The 15,283-nt window shown below is 42.7% G+C and overlaps 1 protein-coding gene across 2 annotated transcripts in view; it reads right to left on the bottom strand.

The window, feature by feature from the left end:
* neurl1aa (neuralized E3 ubiquitin protein ligase 1Aa) overlaps nucleotides 1-15,283 on the bottom strand; it is a 76,475-nt gene that overhangs the window by 27,013 nt on the left and 34,179 nt on the right. For both annotated transcript variants that reach the window (XM_070981330.1, XM_070981339.1), the window contains exons 2-3: nucleotides 6,864-7,114; nucleotides 6,267-6,588 (exon numbers count right to left, since the gene is read on the bottom strand). In XM_070981330.1, coding sequence (XP_070837431.1) covers nucleotides 6,267-6,588; nucleotides 6,864-7,114 — 573 coding nt within the window. The remainder of the gene's footprint in view (nucleotides 1-6,266; nucleotides 6,589-6,863; nucleotides 7,115-15,283) is intronic.

Here is a 15,283-nt window from a genome sequence, read left to right on the forward strand (position 1 = left end):
TACACCAAGCAGCCAAGGTGAACATCACATTTACACGTGAGCCAAGACCTCAGCCACTGGTTACATCTGAATCTCATGTCATTAATGTTTTATTATGTTAATGCTGTACAGCCTGCTCATCACTCATCAAAGTCACATCGGAATATTGCTCCCAGAAGCTCCATGTACACAACAGTAACTTGTCTTTTGCACTGAGTATTCTTCAACTGGAAGAGACTTTCATCTGTTGGCCTCAGACTTCAACATATTCAGCTCTAAACACTGCCAGACAAGGCCTGCGTTTTTTTTGACAGCTAGAAAAACTGTACTTTATCATCATTTCCTACACCTGTAAAATCAGAGAAGGGAATCCTCCAGACATGTAGGTGTAGAAGTCGCTGCTCAACCAGACCAGCTGGAAAGCTATATGACAACACATGAGGGATGCCATTTCCATCAGAGTTGACATCCTGTTCAAACAGGAAGACCCTGCTTCACGAGCTGTGAAAAATAGGCTAGCTCTTCTGACATGTCTTGTGAAAGACGTAAACAAAGAGTCGGCCTGCTGTGCCGTCATTCATCAAGCTTTCACACGTTGTTTTACTCTCTGTAGCACTTTCCAGGATTAGTTTTCTTTTCACATAGGCCACATCTGCCATCTTTACACAAAAGCACATTTCTATAATCAGTGGTGATTCGTGGTTGCATAAAACAGACAAGGACATTGTGCTATCACATATACAGAAAATACACCACCCAAACACAGTTTGGAGTTTCAGATTAGGCTTGCAGGAAACCTGCATCCTATTTTCTGTCTGATTTGATAAAAATGGCCATCTTCAAAATGTCCTCTCATTACCGCAGCTGCTCTGCCAATCTAGAGTGACAGCAGACGTTGCTGCTTCCTGATGGCACAATGGGAGCTCATTCTCCGGTCAACAGCTACCGTGTAATTCGATCCATCACCTGAGGACAATCTCTCATAACACAATAGACGTCAGAAGCTCTTTAGAGTTTCCCCCACGGAGTGTAAATGCAGTTTTCCTTGTGAAATACAGAGATAGCCTCCCTTCCAGGACACGATGTTTGGTATGAACTAAATGAACTGCTTTGCTTCTTTGTGGTGACAGCTAGATTGCCCAACTCCTTCTCTGAGTCAGCCTGGTTGAGAGGTGTTAGCAGCCTCAAGGCTGTGCAATCAGACTTTATTCTCTTGTCCTTCAGGGAAGTCCCTCAGTGGCCCCCTCTTGATTAAAGCTCCACAGTGAGTGACTCATACAATCTGAGTCCTGCCGGCTTCAAAACAGCTGGAATTGCTCAGTTACTCAGCCTCCTTCCCGATGTCGAGTAAAGTTCTGCTGAGTGCGTGTGTGTGTGTGTACGTGTGTGTACATATGAGAGTGACAGCTAACCTTAGGAACCAGGACATGGGTATATATTAAACAACCTTTTCTAGCTTGTTGGATTTCAAGCCCATGGGGACAGCTTCAGTCTGGCCTGAAGATTATCCTGCCAAACTTCCACAATATTCTATTTGCTCAGTTCAAGGCCAGGTTCAGCCCATCACCTGCTACCTCAGGCGCCAAGCAGACACGTCACCACATTTGACACCTTCTATCTGCAGCACAAGAACAAAAATCTGGATGTGTTCTTGTATACTTGATGCATTTGTGCCTGGACTCAGTGTGGATGTTCCATCATTTGTTTCTGTCTCAGCATCATGAGCAGGTTAGACAGGGAGAAGAGAAACCTTAAATTGCTGTCATCATGCTCATGCAGGTGTGAAACCACAAAATCAGCCCTGCCCCATTGTTCCTGTTGTGTATAATGTATCCCCTGGTGATTCCTGTGGGGCAGATTATCACATGATGCAGTACGGCTCCTATTTCAATCTTTCAACATCAAAGGTGTTCCAAATGTCACCTGGGGCCATCCTTCACTATTCTACCTCTGCGCTGACCCCAGAACAGCCTTGGGATGTTGAGCAGATGACACATCTTTAGAGACAAAGGCAAATGAACTTGCTCTGAACATGTGCTATAAAAGTGAATGGCTATGATCAATATTTGTTTATTCACAGTGGATCACATGACTACTTGTGCAGCTTGTGAAAGGTGACTCTTGTGATCAACAGTGATCAAAAATTATGACCAGCTGTTTCTTCCAAAACTAAAAAAACTTGACAATAAGCTTGTTGTGCTGTCTCCAATTGGAAAATAAATAACTAAAAAAAAAATCTATCAACACTTCTTTAAACATATTTCCAGTTTATATTATTATTCTTTCCTAAATTCTACTGGCTGCATAACGACCGCAGGCCATCTGCAATGCGTACGATGGAGCTGATTGCTGCCATTCGGGACAATGCGTGCAGTTCCACAGGGCGACTAGCGTCTCTGCTTCACAAGACGATCTCCTGTGACTAGACATGCCTTGCCTTTGTCTAAGCCTTTGTCATAATATAGCCAGGGGCGGGTACAAACCTGTTACAAGTTACACACATGAGTCTGGAAACAGCTTTTCACATTCCTTATTAAAATTATACTTTTACTTTATTTTTAGACTTTTTTATGGCAAGTAATCTACTCTTCACTACATTTGCCATTTTTACCTTTGTTACCACTAATTTGTCTTCTACTAAGCATTCAGCTATGTTAACCAAGTTATGTGAATGTGGTTATGAAGGAGAGCTTGTCAAACACAAAGACAAGAGACAAAGAGACGTGTGCATCTGCCAGATATTAATGAGCTGAGCAAACGCCAGAAATACCTTTTCAATTTAATGCAATAACTGCACACTATTCCACTGGTGGTTGAAAAGCAGCCTGCATTACACTTTCATATGATCACATAATAACTGGATTGGCTTTCTTTTGATGGAAACCAGCCAATTTATTTGCTCTAATTTGCATTGATTGCTATTTGTTTTATAGCAATGCCTGATGGTGAATTCATCACAAAGAATGTCGCCAGTTCTTGGCTTTCACTCAGTAGGCTGCCAATTCTTATTTATTGAAGAATCAATTTTTGAGAGGCATAAGGAGAGAACAAATATGGCTGGATATAACTGTTCTGTTGGGTTTTATGTGTGATGAACAGGTCTTCCCTCTATATATGGGCTTACCCTGGTTCATATCAAAGCAAGTGGTTTGGTTGGTTACATGTCCATATCAAGATAACAGGCAACAGTAGGCTAGGCAGCTAGTGAGTGTGATATTTTGAGCTTATCGATACCTTAACGTAGATGGGGAGACTGTGGTTCAGGAGGCACAGTGCATATAAGACTTATTAGACCTGAGACCTGAGACCTGAGACTTGACCTGGACTTGCATGAAATGTACTGTGAAGAACTCTGGCTGGCACACAATTAGCAATATTAAAACACAAAATAACTTGTACTTTAAGTACTTCATTGACCTCGTGCTTTTACTTTTTCATGGGAGTGATTGTACTTTTACTTGAGTCAAGATTTTCAGCTCTATCCACCACTGGATAAAGCAAAGCACCCAGCTACAAGTGTTCATGAAAAAACCTTCCCCAAATACAGACAGTGAGCGCAGTAAAAACACAGAAGCCATGAAACAAAATGAGTGACAGGAAATGAAGAGCTGGAAGGAGAAGCACATACTGTGACATGAAGACAGGTAGAATGGCTTGAACAGGCAGTGGAAACTGCTTTGGAAGGTGTGTGTAGCCTTGTGTGTGCGAATATTTGTGTGTAACACTGTCCCTGCTGAATGGAGACATGAGAGACACCACCAGAGGACCCCCGCTAATTTACATTATGAAAGGGCTACATACGTAAGCTGTACAAAATGTATTTGCGTAAGAAACTTAATCCACCATAGAATTTTAATTCAATCTTTATGTAGTGAGGATTATAGTATTTCCAAGGGGGGTGCGATGAATAATCTCACTCGCTGCAGAAAAACGCTGAAATGGAGAGAATAAAAATGTTATTGATCCTGGAGGGAAAAGTGGTCATCGCAGCAGCAAAGAAGAGAGGTGCAGAAGAAAATTGGATGTTTTAAGTGAGAATCTGATAAAGGATCTAAATTAAAGTGAAATGGGCTTAACATGTCTACAGTTGTAAAAAAAAACAACAAAAAAAAACTTTCTCAGCAACAGCTAAAAAGGAATAAAGAGAATGCTGCATTCTTCCTTACCTTCTATATCTGTTGCTTCCCAAGATATGGGTTTAATTGAGAATCAGAAACTGGGAAAAAAAAAAACAACAACAAACAGCTCCCCATATGCCAGATAAAATAAGGAGTGAAAGCGAGGGAAAGGCCTCAGATGTGAAAGCCCAAGGGCTTATCTGAAGATAGGGAAAGGTTCATGAAGCATTGTGTACAGAAATGTGATGCACAGAGCCGACACAATTGGCCATTCTGCTTCACAAAGGACCATGTCCAGTCTAGATGATGTATTTCTATCTCAACCTTCGGTTATGTTCCACCCTTCTGAGCAGGCCCCTGTTTGCGGGGGCAGATGTCAGTCAGCCTGAGGAACAGGGACACTGCTCGGGAGGCAGGCTTCCATATTTCCTGATTGTAAAAACATAGCAGAAATGACTTAAGTAGGGCTAAGGAGAAGCCCGGTTTTGATTGAATTGCTGCTTGGAGCAGTGTTTCAAATGGGTCACATCTCTCAGAAAGACACATTATGGATACTTCAATCAGAGCAAACCTTGGAGTGCATAAGCTCAGCTAGTGGGCCTCTGCTATATGATATCTGAACCATTTTCTGCATGCCCCTTTATCTGATGAGGTTGTTTTGTTCAATATAAATATTTTGTTTTTTATACTTTTTATATATTTTCTTTCTCTTTTCTAATTTTATTCTAATTCTATCCTTGTAAGGAGCACAGCAACAAGAACAATTTCCCCTCGGAGATCAATAAAGGAATTCTGATTCTGATTTTCATCTGCAAACAGTAATTTATTAGGACAGACAATGCTGAGCATGGCAACAGTCTCTGAGTACTGTAAGTGTCACTGGTCCACAAGGCAAAGGCAATTACATAGAGGGTAAACAAAGATGGGTTCCCCCAAACTCAAGACACTAAACATTCACCCACACTAGCCTGGAGATATCAGTGTCACACAATTACAATCAAATGTGTTATCTATGGGACATGTGACCCCTGGTCTATTTTTACAGCAGCAGAAAAGATGACAGCACTGACTCTCAAGGGAAAATGTGAGTATACATTCTCACACATCAAAGCCTGGGCCATACTATCCTGTGCTATGCCTTTGTGGTATGTGTGTTAAGCTACCTAGAATATCTTGATAATGCACAGCAGCATGGCTTTCATCCCCCCACTGCTTTTGTGTAAACATGGGGCCAAATATTGGTCAGATATAGATAGCCACTGCTTCATGGAAGGCTTTACAGTGCACAAAGAAGAATGATAACCTCTAGAAAGGACCTGTTTACAGTAAACACAAAGACACAAGAGCACCTGCTTTGCTGTCTGTAGAAATGTGGAAAGTAAAAGCACCAAACTCTGAGGGCAGTGAAAAATATCTAAACATCTCATGGCTTACAAAAACACCATTCAAGAAAAAGTGACAAGAAAGACAAATGGATCACTATTGTTGATACTAAGATTATGTGAAACTGACATAATTGAAGATGAGACTTTAAAAAGAAATGATAGCTTGTCATTGTAAGCAGAGGGTTACACTGGGACGACATTGGTTTCATATCATTCCCAAAAACCAACACGTTCTCACTTCAAACATACGGATGCGTGGTCATTAGCTTTAAACTTCAGACTATGACCGGTACCCCTCTAGCGTTAGTTTAGCACATGCAGGGCTCAGTGGTCAAGTTGGCAATACCTGATGACCTGATGAAAAGGTCTGTACCACTCTCATGTCTGCATGCTAAACACAATCAGCACCCAGTTAGAGTAGTTGAGAGTAAATACTGGCACAAGGGGGAAACAACTAGCCTGGCTCTGCCTGCCAGCACCTCTACAGCTCACTAATTAACATGTCATATTTTGTGGTTTTATGGGGTGATATATACTGTGCTATTTCTTGGCCAGGAGCATTGACTTGCCAGGGACCTATGTGCTACTGGCCAAGAAACAGTTCGGCACATAACCTTATTATATTCTTTGATATACTATGTGCTATTCCTTTAAACATCATTTCAGTTTATATTAATCAGTAAATTAAATTAGAACCCTCGAGTGTCTGGCTCCCCGGGGCTGTTGCCTCATTTGCCTGGTTAGTAATTCAGTTGTGCATCTTTTGCATCTTCAATCATCTTACCTAGCAGCTGCACTCCGCGGGTCAGACCATAAACATCAATGAGGGCCCAGAGGGGCTCAGCTGTGCGGACTCCGCTGAAGAACAGCATGGGACTGGACTCGTTAATGCGGTAGAAGACTCTGCCCTTCTTGTCAACCCAAAAGGCAATAATGTTGCCCTCATTAGCAAACTCCTCCGGCAGGGCCTTGGCCCAGAAGCCGCTCTGGGACACCAGGTCGGGGCAGGCGTACTTGGGCAGGTTGTCTGGGTTTATTCTGGAGGGGTCTTTGGAGGTGAAGCCCAGACGTAGAGCCCCGCTCCAGCAGCACTGCTTTTTAGTAATCTGGGGAGAAGACAAGCAAATGTGGCTTTATTGGTGTTATTTTGGAAAGAGCGCGGACTGCCTTTGTCATGAGGCTGCAAAATCACCCCAAACGCTCAACTACAGCATATTTGACTTTACATGATTTTCCTTCCAATGCAGTTAGCGTAGATGAGTCTCCTTTAAGGAGCTCCACATTTTAAGTGTAAACCTAAGATAAATCAGTACAATGGATTGACACTTTAAAAGCTCCCAGACTTTTAGGGGCTCAAGTGCTACAATCTGACAGAAAATACCTTGAGGCGGACTTGCTCATACAGCGCTATGGGCCTGTTGCAGAAGGTGATGGCATTGCAGAAACTGGCCTGCCTCTTGACTGTCTTCTGGGCAAGGTCCATGACAATTTGGGACCCCTTGGTGTTTGGATGGAAGAGCAGTGGGCTGATGGGAAGGGCCCCACCGATGGTGCCACACTGGATAGGCAGGCACCTCTTGGGTTTGTGGTGACATCGGTGTGACGTGGACGGGAACGGGCCGCCGAGGGAGTCTGAGGCAGAGAGAGGTGAAGCACAGAAAGAGATAAGCTTCACCATGAAACAAAAATGTTCCAAGGTATAGTTACCATAGTTAGTGTCTGATGTTTTGTTTCAAATCTGATGAAAGGTCACAGAGCATAACATCAGATTTTGCAGTTTTTGTTGATTGTTTGTGAACAATGGAGCAATGAGAAATAATACGCTGATCAGCCATAATCACATGAGGTGGGTGGAAAACAAATCTCCATGAGATTGCAACACATGTGAAAGACAGAAATAATGCTCTTCAGTTATTCACATACTGAACTGTTCCCAGATAAAATGGCCCATGAAGACTGTGGGCATCAGTCGCCACAAGTCTGAAGCAGAAGTCAAGTGCTGCCTGGCTGCATAAAGCAGTTTCAACATATTACATACCACATACATATCAATAGCACAGTTCACTATCAGGCATATCACACTTTCATATGCTTCATCCCAGAACCCAGCTGTTGTATGGCTGCGTGCCGAGAGTCAAGAGGACTTGCAGAGGAAAGCTTGACTGACTTGATAATTAGATGCATGGGCAGTAAATGTGTCTGGGGTCTGGGTGAGAGTGGCTGAGGGGGTTTGGCCACAGCCCTTGATCAGCTACTAGAAACAACACCTCCTGGAGCAATTTCAGAGACTTTCCAGAGGTGGTGACTGCCAGATTAATATTGTGAAATTAGTATTCTGAAGCTGAACTGAGCTGAATGGGTTTGACAGGGAATCCTAAGAATTCCATCATCTGATACTCCTTCAGTATGCTCTATATTATCGTTCGGGGTGGGAAATGATTTCCAGAAGTTTCATTGTTTGTGTTTGAACATTCCAGCATTTTGTGGTGAAATGGTTTATCTTTATGTTGTGCCCACTTTCTCTCAACTTGTCTGGTCTCCATCAGTTAGTGATGCAGTTTTTCCTCAGATCTCACCTGGATATTTTGTATCCAACAGGGTTTCACTTGTAAACCCAGAAAGCAATAATACCAGCAAGAGCAATTGTGATTTCAGGTTGAGAGATGGAGTTCCAATCCTGACTCAAAGCGTTATATGTCTCCCAGCTGTGGATTATGAACGATTCAAGCTGCTGTCAGTGGAGAGATCTGTCTGTCTGTCTGTCTGTCTGTCTGTCTGTCTGTCTGTCTGTCTGTCTGTCTTCTCTTTGATTGATTTCTCCCTGTATGATTTACTGGCTTGAAAGAAGCCCCGTCTCTTCAATTCAAAAAGGTATTGATACATCAACATAAACATCAGCAAAACTTGATATTTACCCATATATGTCAGTTGATGTTTTCCTCCAAACTCTAGTCAGCAATGGTGGAAACATTTCACCACCAAATATTTTAGCTATCTATCTATGGGAATACAAAATCATAGACCAATCAACAACACAAACACTTGAAAGGGTATATCTCTGCTTCTAAGAGTGTTGCAGTGGTTCAGGAAGTGCCAGAGTTTAATTCCACATTATGGCAGGTGCTTGCTCACAAAAATGAATGGCCATTGAAAGTGTCAAAGTAAAAACATAGTAAATATTCAGTTTATGTTGCTTTGGACTCACTCTATACCCACTGTCATATTCACGGAGGACTGTTTGACAAACAAACAGATGAAAGCTAACACGGTGGCAGCAGCAGATGTCCTGCGGAGTCCTGATAAGACCACGCAGCTAGTCCTGAAAAACAGCACGCTTTGTGTCCTCCGTCTTTCATTGTCTCCCTCTTCTCCCTCTCGCCTGTGTTTATGTAGTAATGACCCTTCCAGTTCTTCACCCTGTAAGCGTGTCTACCGTTCAATCTGGCCCCAACCTAATAGCATCGTTGAGGCCTTTTGTCTTAGGCAGAGCCACAGGAGAGCAGTTGTTGAATGTGGTGCACATGGTCCTGGGCAGATTGAGCTGAATGCATTAGCGGGCTTTGAAGAGACGCAGCTGCTGTGGAGAGAAACAGGCTATGTGTGAATTCATGTTCCTTAGCAACCCCTTGTATCTAAAGGTCTCAATCAGTGCACTCTTTCTCTCTGCAGCTATCAGCTAGGATACAACAGATGTCTTTTGTTTACTCAGACACAACAAAATGATATAGTCTTGGATTCTAGCTTTTTGAAACTCTGCTTATAGGAGCCTTTCTGAGAGTCTGGTCAAACAAAGGACAACATCAGTTTACAGAGCAAAACAGACACACGACTTTCTTGGCATCATTCTGATATATATCTCCTTAAATCCTCTATTTTACCAAATGTCTTGATGAACAACACATCTTTAAAAACTCAACAGCTTTGCAGGTATTTGTACTTGCAGGTCAGTGGAAGGATGTACAGATTCATACCCTGTAACAAAAAGGTCGACTTCTGAGTAGCTCCACTGGATTAAATGGGATTTAAGTGTCTTTACGTGCTTTGTGACATTTTGACCCTTCCTGCTATCCATTTTTACATTCACGGGAAGAAGAAGAGTGTAGATTTCCATGTTTGAAGTCTAAAACTGCCTTGAGTGCACATACCAGATGCAACACATTGTAACTTGCAGCATTGTGCTGATTCTACCGTTCAGCTAAAAATGTTGAGGTGGAGGAGAAAATTACTGCTGCAAGATAAAAATGTTTCTAAATCTAGCACTTGAAGCTCATATCTAATGAAGGTGATGTAGTAGCATGAATCTTGTGGTTTTTGGGTTGTGTATCCACATGGTTAAATGCATTTCTGTAAGGCACTTTGGATAAACAGGGTCTGTGAGTGGAATGTAATGTAATGTCACGATATCCTTCCATGTTCGACCTTAACGTGAACATAAACTGATAAGCCTTCAAACCAGACTTCCCGGTTCACAGCTTGTCTTATCTTCAGCAGCACATCGTCACCACTTCATATGTTTTGTTTATTACAGGATTACAGTCAGTCTAAACAGGGCCTATGAGCATCTGACAGCAAAATAGGAGATAAACTTTGTCTTTACATTGCACAGAATTGACCAAAATAGTCATTTTTTATGTGTGGGAAAACATTCTTTCCCACATGGCAGTTGTACTGTTTAAAATTCAGTGTTTACTCTTAAACCCAATGTTGTAGTTTGAGGTTATTAGACAGACTAAAGCAGCCTCAGGTCTAACGGCCGGTCTCATTCCTCCAATTACCTCAGCAACACAAATACTGGCGTATGCTCATGTCCACAGACCCCGAGATGTGAACCCTTGATGTAAAAGGCTTGAAAATGGCTCTAGTTAACATCAATCTGACAGCTACCTCTTCAAAACCTCTGTTTGTGCATACAGCTTAATGCGTGTGTTATCCGGGAAAAAAACGTTCTAATGGTCTCACAGGAGCTATTATGCCAAAGGACAAGGATGTGTTATTATGAACAAAGTGAAAAGCTTGTATTCCTCTGCCCCGGAGTGTGGAGGTCTTTATCCAACTAATAACAAGACACACACACACACACACACACACACACACACACACACACACACACACACACACACACACACACACACACACACACACACACACACACACACACACACACACACACACACACACACACACACACACACACACACACGTCTGCTCCAATCCCTCATCACAATACACACGCTTGTGTGCAGCTAATACCTGTCATACATCAATGAACATCTCCATGGAGCAGTAAACTAATCTTTCACCAGTTCATGTGGCCGGCAACGGTGAGTGAGAGGTGAGCCCTGTGTGCGTGTGTGTGTGTGTGTGTTTTTGTGTGTGCATCAGTGTGTGTTTTTATCTAGAGTTGTGTAGTCATTACTCACCAACCATCAGCTAAGTGGTTTACCATCTAAATAGGATTTTGGAGGTAGGAGAAAACTGTTCAAATATTGGCTCAGTATTTGGTAGGCAAATGACGCAGCAACAGCAAAAAGATATTTCTCTAAATGAAATGTTCTCATGAGGTAAAGTTAAGCCGTATTACATAAAAGAGATCAAATATTTGCAAACAATTGATGCTTATTTATTATTAAATGAGTACCAAAAGGTGTGGGATTAAATGCACTGTACCATGTATAGTTCAGCAGGTGTGGTGCATCCAGTGGGTTGTAAAAGAACACTGAATAGCATATGGCCAGTATAGCCTAATGATTCACACACAGGTGACGTAGTGAATTAGTGTAAAGAATCATTTTCTATCACGATCTAAACTTTCTCTCACTATTGTTCCAAGCAGCAAACTCTGTCCATGTATCTCCTTGGTATGGTAAAACCTTGACTAGTTTTTGCAGATACCATTGACCCAGATCTCTACCATATATAAACATTATGCCTAATATGAGCCCCGTGGAAACATGATGAGTCTACAGCCTTCAGTCACAACAGCAGCAGTGCTTATGAAGCACAGGTAACCCACATATCAACCCAGTCCCTCTGTAAAGCCCAGCATCTCACACGCACGCACGCACGCACACGCGCGCACACACGCACGCACGCACGCACGCACGCACAGAGTCTGTGTGGGTCTGTGATAGTCTCTTACCCTAATGTTTGGGAATGTGTAACCAAAAGACAAACTGCTAGAATTTAGATGGATCACCGAAACAAGCTGTTAAGAAAACAGCTTTTGCATTATTTCCATGTCGTGCGGACTGTTATGCTTTCACGCTAATCTCCTTCTCTTGGAATAATTCCAATCATTACAAGCGCATGAAAGACGGAAGCACACGTTGGCTCTTTTACAAAGGTTACCGTTGTAAAATGTTACTCTTCCTGCTCAAGTTCTTCATTTGATTTTGTTCTCCATAGATCTCTTGACAGTGTCATTTACAACACCGCCAACAAGCCTGGAGGGCAATGACAAACAACATCTTAATGATGTTTACATAGCAGCGTCTGGATGATGCATTCAATCCCACTGACTCATGACAAAATGGCATTTCAGCCTGATGTAACACCAACTGTGAAATGAATCATGCAATAATAGCAACCATTAATCACACACATTATCATTTAGGCTTGGATGCTTAAAATACAGTTCAGGCAAGATGGCTTTATACACTCCAGCGCCAGCAGAAGCTCCCAGGTTTTGTATGGTGCCTCTAACAGTGTAGTTCACAGGATATTACAGTTCCCGTTCTTACTGATGTCCAAAGTTCATCATATGTACAGTCATACATGCGACAGGCGCTACACAGAAACAGGTTGTGTGTGTGGAACTCAATAAGCTGTGTGTGGCTCAATGACAGCGAGACTGCTAATGTGGCAGAGACAGTAACTGAAGCTGTAGCTGCTATTCTACCTGAGGACACTCATTACAGACTCATCACCCATGCTGGTGGTTACCAAAGGCTCGACGTGCTGACAGATTTGTCATGATGTAGCCTATTAGTTCAATGGTGATGCGCTGATAGATGGCTTTTACCTATGGTAATGATGCATGGTGGGGGTCTCAATAATGACACCTGTCAGAAGAACATCAGGTAATCCTGAAATTTCAAACTATTTACTGTAGAGAAGATGCTGTTTGGTGGCAGCTTTTTTGCCTTAAGATAGCTCATATCATAATATCCTAAAAATTTGACTGACCTGCCATATTGTTTTCATTCATTCACTCACCCTGTCACTGTCTTCACATTAGTCTGTTCTGTCTGGTGTCTGGCAGCAGAGTGATGTTTCAAAGACGTTTTCTATGATCTCACAGGTGTCTATTTTCTGCCCAGAATGATAAAGTGTTTGCCTAGAGCAAACCAAAATTCAAGCCCAGTACTTCCACAGACTGCTGGCCCACTTTGCTCTACTTCTTTGTTGGAATGTAAAGTATATTAAGTCTGTTGCAAGAACTGCCTGAGTAGCTGGCCCAGGCAAAGATGTTATCTTTCTCTTGATCTTCACGGAGAATACCTGAAGATACAACCTGCTCACATTTTTACCTTTGCCCTTATATTAATGTAGGAGAGGCTATGTGATGGCATCAGTAGTTTAATGCATGGCTAGAACTAAAAATGAGCAGTTCAGTTTTCTTTTCTGGTTAATCAATCATTTAGTCCCTAAAATGCCAGTCGTAGTGAAAAAACAATCCCAGTTACCCTAAGTCAAAGTGTTTGTTTTGATGGCCCAACAACCAAAAGGTATTCAACTTACAGAATAGAAAACCTCACAGCTGAGAAGCTGCCAGCAACAAACAACTGGAATTAACCATCTTGAATTACGGTGGCTGACAAGGGCAAAGGTGCTGCAATGGCCCAAAACATTTCCATCAGGAGAAACGTGCTGCAGCTTCAGAAATGATGCCGGTTCAAAAACAAAAACAAACAACAACACAAACATGGCGCAAATGAAAAAAATGTGTTGCAGAATGCCAAAACAAATACACTGACAGCAAACAGTCCAAATACATAAACCATACAAAGCCTGAACCACAGAGTCTGAAAACAAACGCACCACTTAGCATGCCCGCTCGAGGCCAGGAGCATCTCCGCTGTGTTCATGTCATCACAGCGTTCTTCTCTTGCATTAGTTTTCAGACTTTGTGAGCTTCAGACTGTATTTTGTTTCTGTGTTTGCTCTTAATGGATTTGTTTTGGCTTGTTTATCATATCTTCCTGAATTGGTGTTGTTTCTGAAGCTGCAGCACGGGAGCATTTTGGGCTGTTGCAGCGCTTTTGCTCTTGTCGGCCATCATATTAATACAGCTGCAATGATTAAGTAGAGAGAGAGAGAGAGAGAGAGAGAGAGAGAGAGGGAGAGAGATGCAGCTAAAGGCCTGGGATAGACTCTAAACTGGGCTGCTGCTGTGTGGACTCAGCCTGGTGATCTGCAGGGGTGCCCCACCTTTTTAACTGTTAACCAGCACCGGGATGAGATGCTGCTGATAATGTGAAGATACACACTCAGATGCCGCCTTGCGTAACTGAATGCCTGCCTCCAGCTTCCAGGCCACATGATCTGTGACAATAGCTGCATTGCGTGCATGTTAACAGGCAGCTGACAGGCAGACTGTGCATGCACAGTGATCACTTTGCTATGTGCTTTGGTGAAGGGGAGCACTTCATCAGTTTATCAAACAAGCAAAACACACAGCGCTCATTTTCAGGTTGTGGTAGGCAACGAGCAGGGCCTGCTGTAGATTAGTCATAAAAAATGAGAACCTTGCAAGTTTTCCATTTGTATCGGGAAACAAAAAAAGTTTTAGCATGATGAGTTTGAGTTAATTTGCCTTACTTCATCCGCACACTGGGACATGTTACAGACAAGACCTGCACAAAATGTCCATATGCCTATAGAGTGGGAGGCATGGGGGCGATGCTGACACTGGATATTGCGCAGCTCTAGAAGAGACTAACTGGTCTTTACCATCAAAAAGAATACCTTTATAATGTCCTAGCCTGGGTTTACCTACTGTAGAGACACTGCCATCAATAATTCACTCCGCGATGACCCGGCATGAAAGGTGAGACAGCGGAGATGATGAAGTCTGGCTGATGTCATCTACTATAGCCCACTAGTCTTCCCGCTGTTACCACATTCCACTTCAGGAGCAGGATTACGCAACAGCAATCAATAAGTAATAATATCGCAAGGCCACATGCACTGAGCACAATGCAATCCAATGATGCTTCTTTGGCAGTGGAAGAGAGCAGGCTGGTGGAGAGGCGTAATGATATGCAGTATGTACTGACTGAAAGCAGGCAAGATGCTCCTCAGTACTGGCTGGAAGTCATTATGTGGGCGCTGCCTTGAAGGTGACCTATCATGATGAGGATGAAAAGGCTCGCAGGAGACACACAACTCACACACACACACACACACACACACACACACACACACACACACACACACACACACACACACACACACACACACACACACGCTGGACAAGTAGGGAGGTTAGGGTTGCAGGGGATCGATCCCTGTGTGTTGATGTAGGTGACAGACTGCTGCCCTAGAACATGCTGCCTTAAGTCAGAAGTAGTAAGAATTATATGGGCGACACCGACACACACTCTTAACAATGCCACCTGAGCCTGAGACATATGTTTCTGTCACTACATAGCAACTGTGCAGGCCTGATTAAAGCTATGTCTTCCTCGCTCTTGCTGTCACTCACACGAAGAGAAAGAAAAAAAAACAAAGACAGAACAAGAAGAACATGGAAAGATTTTCAATGGTGGCCTGTGGCTTGCATGCTGTATTTAACTAGCC

Source organism: Chaetodon trifascialis, chromosome 2 (genome assembly GCF_039877785.1).
Source record: "Chaetodon trifascialis isolate fChaTrf1 chromosome 2, fChaTrf1.hap1, whole genome shotgun sequence".
Taxonomy (NCBI): Eukaryota; Metazoa; Chordata; class Actinopteri; order Chaetodontiformes; family Chaetodontidae; genus Chaetodon; species Chaetodon trifascialis.